The following is a 12,182-nucleotide window of genomic DNA, read 5'->3' as shown; positions in this document are numbered from 1 at the left end:
CCCAGATACTATATTACCTAGTCCCAGATAATAGAATACCTAGTCCCTGATACTAGAATACCTAGTCCCTGATACTATATTACCTAGTCCCTGATACTATATTACCTAGTCCCTGATACTAGAATACCAGGTCCCTGATACTAGAAAACCAGGTCCCTGATACTAGAATACCTAGTCCCTGATACTAGAATACCTAGTCCCTGATACTAGAATACCTAGTCCCTGATACTATATTACCTAGTCCCTGATACTATATTACCTAGTCCCTGATACTAGAATACCTAGTCCCTGATACTATATTACCTAGTCCCTGATACTAGAATACCAGGTCCCTGATACTATATTACCTAGTCCCTGATACTAGAATACCTAGTCCCTGATACTAGAATACCAGGTCCCTGATACTATATTACCTAGTCCCTGATACTAGAATACCTAGTCCCTGATACTATATTACCTAGTCCCTGATACTAGAATACCTAGTTCCTGATACTATATTACCTAGTCCCTGATACTAGAATACCTAGTCCCTGATACTAGAATACCTAGTCCCTGATACTAGAATACCTAGTCCCTGATACTATATTACCTAGTCCCTGATACTAGAATACCTAGTCCCTGATACTATATTACCTAGTCCCTGATACTATATTACCTAGTCCCTGATACTAGAATACCTAGTCCCTGATACTATATTACCTAGTCCCTGATACTAGAATACCTAGTCCCTGATACTAGAATACCTAGTCCCTGATACTATATTACCTAGTCCCTGATACTATATTACCTAGTCCCTGATACTATATTACCTAGTCCCTGATACTAGAATACCTAGTCCCTGATACTATATTACCTAGTCCCTGATACTAGAATACCAGATCCCTGATACTAGAATACCTAGTCCCTGATACTAGAATACATAGTCCCTGATACTATATTACCTAGTCCCTGATACTATATTACCTAGTCCCTGATACTAGAATACATAGTCCCTGATACTATATTACCTAGTCCCTGATACTAGAATACCAGATCCCTGATACTAGAATACCTAGTCCCTGATACTAGAATACATAGTCCCTGATACTAGAATACCTAGTCCCTGATACTATATTACCTAGTCCCTGATACTATATTACCTAGTCCCTGATACTAGAATACCTAGTCCCTGATACTATATTACCTAGTCCCTGATACTATATTACCTAGTCCCTGATACTATATTACCTAGTCCCAGATACTATATTACCTAGTCCCTGATACTATATTACCTAGTCCCTGATACTAGCATACCTAGTCCCTGATACTATATTACCTAGTCCCTGATACTATATTACCTAGTCCCTGATACTATATTACCTAGTCCAGATACTATATTACCTAGTCCCAGATACTATATTACCTAGTTCCTGATACTAGCATACCTAGTCCCTGATACTAGAATACCTAGTCCCTGATACTATATTACCTAGTTCCTGATACTAGAATACCTAGTCCCTGATACTAGAATACCTAGTCCCTGATACTAGAATACCAGGTCCCTGATACTATATTACCTAGTCCCTGATACTAGAATACCTAGTCCCTGATACTATATTACCTAGTCCCTGATACTAGAATACCTAGTCCCTGATACTATATTACCTAGTCCCTGATACTATATTACCTAGTCCCTGATACTATATTACCTAGTCCCTGATACTATATTACCTAGTCCCTGATACTAGAATACATAGTCCCTGATGCTATATTACCTAGTCCCTGATACTATATTACCTAGTCCCTGATACTAGAATACCTAGTCCCTGATACCAGAATACCTAGTCCCTGATACTAGAATACATAGTCCCTGATGCTATATTACCTAGTCCCTGATACTAGAATACCTAGTCCCTGATACTATATTACCTAGTCCCAGATACTATATTACCTAGTCCCTGATACTATATTACATAGTCCCTGATGCTATATTACCTAGTCCCTGATACTATATTACCTAGTCCCTGATACTATATTACCTAGTCCCTGATACTATATTACCTAGTCCCTGATACTATATTACCTAGTCCCAGATACTATATTACCTAGTCCCAGATACTATATTACCTAGTCCCAGATACTATATTACCTAGTTCCTGATACTAGCATACCTAGTCCCTGATACTAGAATACCTAGTCCCTGATACTATATTACCTAGTCCCTGATACTATATTACCTAGTCCCTGATACTATATTACCTAGTCCCTGATACTAGAATACCTAGTCCCTGATACTAGCATACCTAGTCCCTGATACTAGAATACCTAGTCCCTGATACTATATTACCTGGTCCCTGATACTATATTACCTGGTCCCTGATACTATATTACCTAGTCCCTGATACTATATTACCTAGTCCCTGATACTATATTACCTAGTCCCAGATACTATATTACCTAGTCCCTGATACTAGAATACCAGTTCCTGATACTATATTACCTAGTCCCTGATACTATATTACCTAGTCCCTGATACTATATTACCTAGTCCCTGATACTAGAATACCTAGTCCCTGATACTATATTACCTAGTCCCAGATACTATATTACCTAGTCCCTGATACTATATTACCTAGTCCCAGATACTATATTACCTAGTCCCTGATACTAGAATACCTAGTCCCTGATACTATATTACCTAGTCCCAGATACTATATTACCTAGTCCCAGATACTATATTACCTAGTCCCTGATACTAGAATACCTAGTCCCAGATACTATATTACCTAGTCCCTGATACTATATTACCTAGTCCCTGATACTATATTACCTAGTCCCTGATACTAGAATACCTAGTCCCTGATACTATATTACCTAGTCCCTGATACTATATTACCTAGTCCCTGATACTATATTACCTAGTCCCAGATACTATATTACCTAGTCCCTGATACTATATTACCTAGTCCCAGATACTATATTACCTAGTCCCTGATACTAGAATACCAGTTCCTGATACTATATTACCTAGTCCCTGATACTATATTACCTAGTCCCTGATACTATATTACCTAGTCCCTGATACTAGAATACCAGTCACACCAGAATCATCATACATGTAGTGGAATTATATTTGCTTAATACAGTGTGGTATTCAAAACCCTTGTGGGGGTTTTCCTGCCCCTTTTTTTTGGAGAAAGACTATTAGACCAATTTACATTTTATTGAGTGAAAGTATTTATTGGTTGTCTTTAATAAGAGAAAATGTAATGACGGTTATCAGTTGATATCTTGGAGAATTTGGGTATTTCGTTTTTTTCAGATTTGAAAGTTGTGTCATTAGATTTGGGATGGGTTGTTGTCGCAAGCAATTCTGGTGGGGGGGGGGGGGTTGGGGTCCCTGCTGAAAAAGTGAATACCACTTTCTCAATATAGATCTTTGTAATTGTATGTATTGTGTCTCTGACCTTGCCTGCCTTCTTGGAGAGGAAGATGAACAGGGTCTGGATGTAGTCTGCCTTGCCCGACTGGCCCTGCTCTTTCAGCTGGTGGTACTCTGTGTCCAGGGCCTGTAGCTGGTTCTCCATGGTAGGCGTGCCAGGGAAGCCATGCAGCTTACACACAGCCAGGATGTCATCCTGACGCGCCGTGTACTTGGCACTGCTTAGGTCCTCAACGTCCCCATCAGCCTGGAGGAGGAAACAGAAGAAGAAGAAAATACACATATTCAAATTGGTCATGTTTTGGAGTAAAGGGTGCGTTATACAGGAACAGGGTTGGTAGGTTATTTTCTAAATGTAAACCATTACAGTTACTAGTTACTTGTCCAAAATAGTAATCAGAAGCCTAACTTTTGGATGAATTAAACTCAGTAGTGTAATCTGATTACTTTCAGTCAGTGGCGACCCGTTATTCAGGGCGGGCAGGGCAGAGCCTGTTCTGAGCCTCACATTATTTGGGGGGCTTGCCTGTTTTGCACGTTATTTTGGCATTAATACGTGTCACATATCAGTTTGCAAACAATGTAAAAAAAAATATATATATATATATATATATATATATATATATATATATATATAATATACCTGTATTTTGGAGTTGCCTTAATCAAGAAAACACAAAAGAAACCATGTTTGTATGGAGCTTTATTAACTCAATTATATAATTGATTAAGGCAACTCCAAAATACAGGTGTTTCACTCTAGCTCAGTGCTTTCTGTGGTGGTGGGGCAAGCCAGCAGAAAATACGGAACGTTGTGCCGTGATTGGCTCAGTGTTCTGTCACTCATGGGGACACTACGTCACCGCCAAGTCTATTGGAAGAGCGCAAAAATTCTAGCTCCTTGTGTGCTGCCATAGAGTTATATTAGAAGTGCCCATCCAAGAAGGCTCAAGCTCATTGGCCACAGATAAAATGATGTCAATTCATGTTATATGTATGTAACCGATGTGAAATGGCTAGTTAGTTAGCGGTGGTGCGCGCTAATAGCATTTCAATCAGTGACGTCACTCGCTCTGAGACTTGAAGTAGGGTTTCCCCTTGCGTTGCAAGGGCCGCGGCTTTTGTGGCGCGATGGGTAACGATGCTTCGTGGGGTGTCAGTTGTTGATGTGTGCAAGGGTCCCTGGTTCGAGCCCGGGTTGGGGCGAAGAGAGGGACGGAACCTACACTGTTACATGTACAGCAGCTTTGATTGGACTGATCATGTCAACATCATACTTTCAAAATCTTAGCTAGCAGTCATCATCATGAATCAAGTTGACAATCTGCTGGCAAATCCTTTTTAATCATTGTCATATATAGAAAAATAATGAAGAGAAACAATAGATAAAACGTATTGGTGCTAATCGGCCATTGGACATAAACATTACACAACAAGTTGGAAATCACAAATTCAACAATGAGTGGTTTGGCCCTGCGATAGACTAGCGTCCTGTCCAGGGGACTGTACATCAAGCTGCCTCACGCTACAGAATTAGGAGATTGGCCCATAGGGCAGGAGCCTTTCTGGCTTGACCAAGGCTTACTTACTTTCCTCCTCAGTCCGTACATCTCTGCTGCATAGTGTTGCTCCTCCAGGGCCAGCCCCAGGAGGAAGTGGAGTCTGGGGTCTCGGGGCTTGAGCTTGATGGCTGAGGCATAATGGACAGCAGCCTGCTCCAGACAGTCCAGAGGAGACTGACCATCCTCATACTGCAGCAGGTCACCTGGGTAGGTCCGGCACACGCACACACACACGCGCACACGCACACATGCACACATGATGAGGAAAAGGGTATTCCGTGCCAGCCTAATTTTTACTTTCACTTGTGAAAGATCGCCTGCATCTTTTTGCATGAAATATTAAATGGGTGTAAATTGCTTCTGCAATATCTACCCTGTCACTTTACATTGTTGTCAAGCCCTTTGCATCCCAGAGTAAAATAAAGAGCTTCTATTTTAACACACATGAGGGAAGTATCGCCACCGCTCATGTTCTTTTACAGCCTTTTACACTCTAGAACAATCTAAGCCTCCCTCTCTAACTATGGCTTCATAGCCCTGACACACCAAAGGGTCGTTCCACCTCAAAAAGCACAAGAAAGAGGATTTGGACACCCACCATCTCAGATTGTGTAACAGTATTTGTCGTCTGAAGAGGAAGAATCATCGGACCAAAACGCAGCGTGGTAAGTGTTCATGCTTTCTTTAATAAACTGAACACTAAAACAAAAATAACAAAGAGAAGAACCGAAACAGTTCCGTAAGGTGCAAAACACTAAACAGAAATTAACTACCCACAAAAACCCTGTGGGAAAAGGCTACCTAAGTATGGTTCCCAATCAGAGACAACGATAGACAGCTGTCCCTGATTGAGAACCATACCCGGCCAAAACAAAGAAATACACAAAACATAGAAAAGGGCACATAGAATGCCCATGTCACACCCTGGCCTAACCAAAATAGAGAACAAAACCCTCTCTATGGCCAGGGCGTGACAGATTGGTCTAAAACTTTCTGTAGTGAGAAAAAAAAAATAGATTAGTAACCCTGCAATATTATTTTGTTGGAATATAATTTGATCTCTAAGAAATTAAGCTAATTGATTGCATGCAAATGGGCCATTTTAATGTTATAGGATTCATATAATAGTCAATAAATATATTACCAAACATTCCAATTGGGACCAAACGTTTTTATAACAATGAGTAAGACATGAGAAATCCAAAGGAATTGTCAAAACCCACTGGGAAAGGATGTCAATTCAATGTCTATTCCACAGTGGTTCAACATAATTTAATTGAAATGACGTGGAAACAACGTTGATTGAACCAGTGTGTGCCCAATGAGAAGCCACCCACGGACCCCCCCCCCCTACACCAACAACGAGTACACAGGAAGGAACCCAATATGTAATTTAGTCATTTGAGTAAACTCCTTTTAGCGTCGGGATTCTTAAAGAAAGAAATAAAACACCTAACAGCAGGAACAGCACCATCTAGTGGTCAGAACCTGGAAATATCAGGATGTAAGACCTAACAACATAAACGTAACATCACCAAATTCACTGAGAATACATTTCATAGTATGAAGAAACAATACTCCAAGCAGCAGCTCCATACTACTAGTCAGACAGGGAGAACTGATACTGTATACCGGTTGTTGGGGTGGGATTGGTGTGGGGCGTCCGTGTTTGGCTTTTCAAAAAAAAAATGGGATTCCTCATGTCTTACTCATTGTTAGAAACAAGTTTGGTCCACAATTGGATGTTAGGTAATATATTCATTGACTATTATATGAATCCTATACATTAAAATGGCCAATGTGGATGCAATCAATTAGCTTAATTTCTTCAAAGATCAAATGATATTTTAACAAAATAATGTTGCAGGAATGCTAACTTTATCTGTTTCTAACGACAGAAAAGATTTCAGAACAATCTGAGATGGTCAGTGTCATAGCTTGCTGAAATTACATGGAATGACCCCAGTGGACTGACCCCAGTGGACTGACCCCAAAGCCATACGTTCTAAATGAATAATCAGCACGATAGAAAAGAGGAAACTGGTGCTTGTTTCCCTAGACTTCTTGCACTTTGAACTCTGAAAGACTCTTTACTGTTCCTCATTCAAGACCATCATGGAAGACTGTTAAGGTGGCTTTGAATTAGATTTAGGATTAGATTTCAGAATGAGGACCAACGATTCCCATTCAACACTTCTCTGATATCACTTCTCAGATTCAGTGATTAGTCAGGAACAAGTGGACAAAAAAAAAGACAAACAGTGTCCTGCATCATGTCTGGATAGGCCCTTGACGCTAATGCTAACTAGCCTCTCTTCATGTATTTTTCAATAAGCAAGGCTAATTCGCTATGCTAACGCTAACTAGCCTCTCTTTGTGTATTTTTCCAATGGACAAGGCTAATCCGCTATGCTCACAGAGGTTTGGCTTAGCTGCGTTGGATGGAAACTCTTACCGACCTGGTTTGGGCAGACGCTCTCTGTAGAGTTTCAGATTGTCCTGGGCCAGGGAACACAGATTATCGGCACTATCCTGTCCTATTGCCTTTTGAAGTCTCTTCTCCCAGTTATGCACCTGTGGAGAACAAAGGAAATATCCTCACTTATGCAGAATGAATGATGCTTCATCAGCAACACAATAGCAGAGAATCTATCTATCTGATGAGATGACAAAGGTTTGAACAATCTTAGCAACAACGATGATAGCGAACAGAGCAAGATATGAAAAATAGGCAACGCTTTACAATATTTCAGTTCTCTGTAGGACATCAATTATATAAATACCTTGTATCAGTGAGTAATCCATAACTAGAGTGTTGCACTGTAATTACATAGCTTTAGTCATTTTCAAAGTCTAAACCTCTATCATAGGTAACCATATGTAAAGTGTTCTTATTACCTCCAAGGTGTGTTTGGTCTCTATCTCCAAGCAGGTCGAGGATGCAAAATGCTTCTTGTACCAGCTTGTCTCAGTGACGTCCTGAAAGAAAGGTACATTTAAAGCTGAAATCCACATAAGAGGAAACTGTGCCACTATTCAACCCAGCACATACAGTATGTTATGTTATTGTTTTTGTTTTGATGGAGAGGAGAGGAGGAGGAGGAGAGGAGGAGGAAAGGATGAGGAGAGGATGAGGAGGAGAGGAGGAGGAGAGGAGGAGGAGAGGATGAGGAGGAGAGGAGGAGTAGCATACATTGGGGTGGCAGGTAGCCTAGTGGTTAGAGCGTTAGGTCAGTAACAGAAAGGTTGCTAGATCGAATCCCCGAGCTGACAAGGTAAAAATCTGTCGTTCTGCCCCTGAACAAGGCTGTCATTGTAAATAAGAATTTGTTCTTAACTGAATTGCCTAGTTAAATAAAGGTTAAATAGAAATCCAGCATCATGTTAAAAACAACATCCAGTACATATTCTGCTGTTTTGTCAATGTCAGGGGGGGGAAACGGTGTAAGTTGTTTAAAGGTATTCTTTGTTGTGGTTGTAATATCTCAAACGGACGTGGAAGTTTCACCATTACGTATTCCAGCATTAAAGATTGCATTAATAAGGGATTAAGATTACATTAATATTTCACACAGACATGCAATGCGGCAAGTTTTATTACGGGACGGTCATTTGGTTAAAGCACTTCAACCTACAGGCTGAAACGTACCTGAGGTAAGCACCAATGTTAAAGCACGAGAAGAGCCTAGATATCGATGGCTGGGATTTCAGTCCTCTGCACATACGTGCGCACTCACTCACTCACACACACAGACACACACACACACGTCAATGTTTCATGCTGACCTTTTGGTCCAGGTCCGCTGAGGGTTTGTGTGGACACTCCAGTGCATGTGACCCCACTTCAGCCAGTTTCATCACACTCTCACATCCTTTGAAGAGGTAACAGAGACATATTCCATGATTAATGACAAACACACAGTAGATGTGGTCCCTTCTCTAACTGCTGATTAGCTGATATTGATAATGAGTGAAATTCGAACATTACAACATTCTTTCGATATAATAAATAATCTTATTTGAGAAAGTAATCATCGTTCTGGCTTGTGACAGTGTACCTCGGTATGCAAAGAAGCACTTGACCAGGGCAGAAGACATGGTCTTGTCCAGATCGTGTTCCAGAACCTTCCATCTGTCTCCGAGGGGACACTCGTTTAGCGGGTCGACCTTCGACCTTCTCGCCAGCATGTCAATGTAGGGGGCTGAGAACAGGTGCTGTGGATCACTGCAGAAAACAGTGTCTGAGTCTCAATTGATGAGAAAGAATCCATGCACATTGATAAATAACCTTGCCTGAGACCAGGGCCCATATTCATAAAGCGACTCAGAGTATGAATGCTGATCTAGGATCAGTTTTTCCTTTCAGATAATATTGAATAACATTTTATAAACAAGGGGGACTTGATCCTAGATCAGCACTGCTCTGAGCTTCTGTGTGACTATGGGCCCTGAAGAGTAAGAGACCTGGGTTCGAACCTATAGTATAGTACCGTCAAATTGAAATCTGGACCTCGAAGTCAGTCCCACTGCTTTTTTCTTAATTCTTCCCCTCTAACAGGGACTAATTTAGTGGGTGCCACTAATTATCAGGTAGAACAGAACACCAGCAGTACTCTGGAACTCCAGGGTAGGATTATAATACCCCTGCCATAGTAACTCTACCTCCAGGGTAGGATTAGAATACCCCTGCCATAGTAACTCTACCTCCAGGGTAGGATTAGAATACCCCTGCTATAGTAACTCTACCTCCAGGGTAGGATTAGAATACCCCTGCTATAGTAACTCTACCTCCAGGGTAGGATTAGAATACCCCTGCTATAGTAACTCTACCTCCAGGGTAGGATTAGAATACCCCTCCTATAGTAACTCTACCTCCAGGGTAGGATTAGAATACCCCTGCTATAGTAACTCTACCTCCAGGGTAGGATTTAGAATACCCCTGCTATAGTAACTCTACCTCCAGGGTAGGATTAGAATACCCCTGCTATAGTAACTCTACCTCTGGTAGGATTAGAATACCCCTGCTATAGTAACTCTACCTCTGGTAGGATTAGAATACCCCTGCTATAGTAACTCTACCTCCAGGGTAGGATTAGAATACCCCTGCTATAGTAACTTTACCTCCAGGGTAGGATTAGAATACCCCTGCTATAGTAACTCTTCCTTCAAGGTTAGAATTAGAATACCCCTGCTATAGTAACTCTACCTCCAGGGCAGGATTATAATACCCCTGCTATAGTAACTTTACCTCTGGTAGGATTAGAATACCCCTGCTATAGTAACTTTACCTCTGGTAGGATTAGAATACCCCTGCTATAGTAACTCTACCTCCAGGGTAGGATTAGAATACCCCTGCTATAGTAACTCTACCTCCAGGGTAGGATTTAGAATACCCCTGCTATAGTAACTCTACCTCCAGGGTAGGATTAGAATACCCCTGCTATAGTAACTCTACCTCCAGGGTAGGATTAGAATACCCCTGCTATAGTAACTTTACCTCTGGTAGGATTAGAATACCCCTGCTATAGTAACTTTACCTCCAGGGTGGGATTAGAATACCCCTGCTATATTAACTTTACCTCTGGTAGGATTATAATACCCCTGCTATATTAACTCTACCTCCAGGGTAGGATTAGAATACCCCTGCTATAGTATCTCTACCTCCAGGGTAGGATTAGAATACCCCTGCTATAGTAACTCTACCTCTGGTTGATGGATATGGGTCTGTAGAGGGCCGTCAGAGTGACAGGGCACTCATAGTACACCTGCTCTTTCACATCACTGAAAGACACAGCCATGGGAATCTGCTCTCGTATCACCAACACATAGTACATCTAGGAGTGGTTTTGAAAGAGACATTCTTTAATCCATCAGAAATCACTGAATATTTGATGTATCATTATATCTAAAGTCCACAAAGATTTAGCAAAGGTTTCCATAAAAATGTTGCCAGTACAGTAGCAGTTTGTGTAATTACCTGAGAATTGCTGCCATCTGCTGATAAGACCTTGATACTGAGGCTAGTTTCTCCAACAGTCAATAGAGAAGGTTGTGAATCACTTTCTTCATTCACTGAAACTTTCATGTTTCTATCAGGAACCTTGGGCAGTATGGTCACCGAGTTACAGTAGAAAGGAACTGTGCCTAAATGAAAAAAGATTTCCAGGTTTAAAAAAAAAAACCTGCACATTATATAAGTCATAGAATAAGTCATGAGAATAAAATTGAATACATACTTTATTTTCATATCTTTTTTTTTTAAATGCATATCCACTTACTTGAGTAATCATAGATGTTTGCCGAAAATGTAGGTTGTAATTGAACATTTCCTTCGATTGTAAGGTCACTCAACTCTGCAGTCCTCGCAGACAGTTTGGTGACTTCAATGCAATATTTTTTGGAGGTGCCATCCTCGGCTACCACCTCTATTTCAACCAAATTCAACCCATCATTCAGTCTGATGGACTTTGAGCCATCACCACAACGCTGAAAATATCAAATGTATAGATTTGCAAGAGCATGAAGAAAACAATGATGTGCGTAGTACACAGTGTAGGATATCTTATAGTATTAAACAAATATTCGCATCCAAACGTTACTTTGTTGAGACTTACTATTTTATAACAGGCTCCGCAGTCACTTGTGAGCAGGTCCAATGTAACCCGGTCGACATCGCTTGTTACAGTAACTTTGTAAGTTGTTACATCTGCTTTGAACGCAGGCTGCAACGTCTGTCCCGAAATTGCAAGTTTCTCCAAATCACAATTGTCCATTTTAGCTTTTCTTTAAAGCTGTTTGAAACTATTTTTTTGTTGTTATATTCTAGGATTTCTGTAAACAGTCGCACATACACTGACGGACTGACATTTCAGTGTCTGTATGTAACCATGGAAACAAGCTAGTTTTTGAAATACGGAAAGCCGTTTGGGTCAAACGCTATTAAAAGGCCGATAAGTCCTGTTAATGATGCCATTGCCACCTAAATTAATCATTCTTCTAACTTTACTGTTAAAATAGCCAGCATAGCCTATGGAAGTACATTTTGTGTCTTTTTTTTTCGAGAGCATTTTTTAATTTTCTTTCAAAAATAATTGTTCTGAAACCCAAAATGAGGCCTCAAAGTAAAAAATATTGCAATCAAATATTTTGTAATAGAATGCAAAACTGTATGTATTTTATTCCACAAAAATAGTTATACA

At 40.5% G+C, this 12,182-nt stretch overlaps 1 protein-coding gene across 4 annotated transcripts in view; it reads right to left on the bottom strand.

Moving 5' to 3' along the window:
• LOC106590859 (uncharacterized) overlaps positions 1-11,908 on the bottom strand; it is a 35,722-nt gene extending 23,814 nt beyond the window's left edge. For 3 of the 4 annotated variants that reach the window (XM_045710284.1, XM_045710285.1, XM_045710286.1), the window contains exons 1-10: positions 11,598-11,897; positions 11,262-11,469; positions 10,961-11,127; positions 10,687-10,817; positions 9,042-9,208; positions 8,770-8,855; positions 7,882-7,962; positions 7,443-7,557; positions 5,011-5,186; positions 3,447-3,668 (exon numbers count right to left, since the gene is read on the bottom strand). In XM_045710284.1, coding sequence (XP_045566240.1) covers positions 3,447-3,668; positions 5,011-5,186; positions 7,443-7,557; positions 7,882-7,962; positions 8,770-8,855; positions 9,042-9,208; positions 10,687-10,817; positions 10,961-11,127; positions 11,262-11,469; positions 11,598-11,756 — 1,512 coding nt within the window. In that variant the 5' untranslated portion in view covers positions 11,757-11,897. Of the gene's footprint in view, positions 1-3,446; positions 3,669-5,010; positions 5,187-7,442; positions 7,558-7,881; positions 7,963-8,769; positions 8,856-9,041; positions 9,209-10,686; positions 10,818-10,960; positions 11,128-11,261; positions 11,470-11,597 lie in introns of all 4 variants that reach the window. The other variant, XM_045710287.1, reaches the window with a different exon arrangement.
• Positions 11,909-12,182: the final 274 nt, after the last annotated feature.

This window comes from Salmo salar, chromosome ssa28 (genome assembly GCF_905237065.1).
Source record: "Salmo salar chromosome ssa28, Ssal_v3.1, whole genome shotgun sequence".
Lineage (NCBI taxonomy): Eukaryota > Metazoa > Chordata > Actinopteri > Salmoniformes > Salmonidae > Salmo > Salmo salar.
Note: the sequence above shows the minus strand (reverse complement) of the source record. Positions and strands in the feature narration are given on the sequence as shown.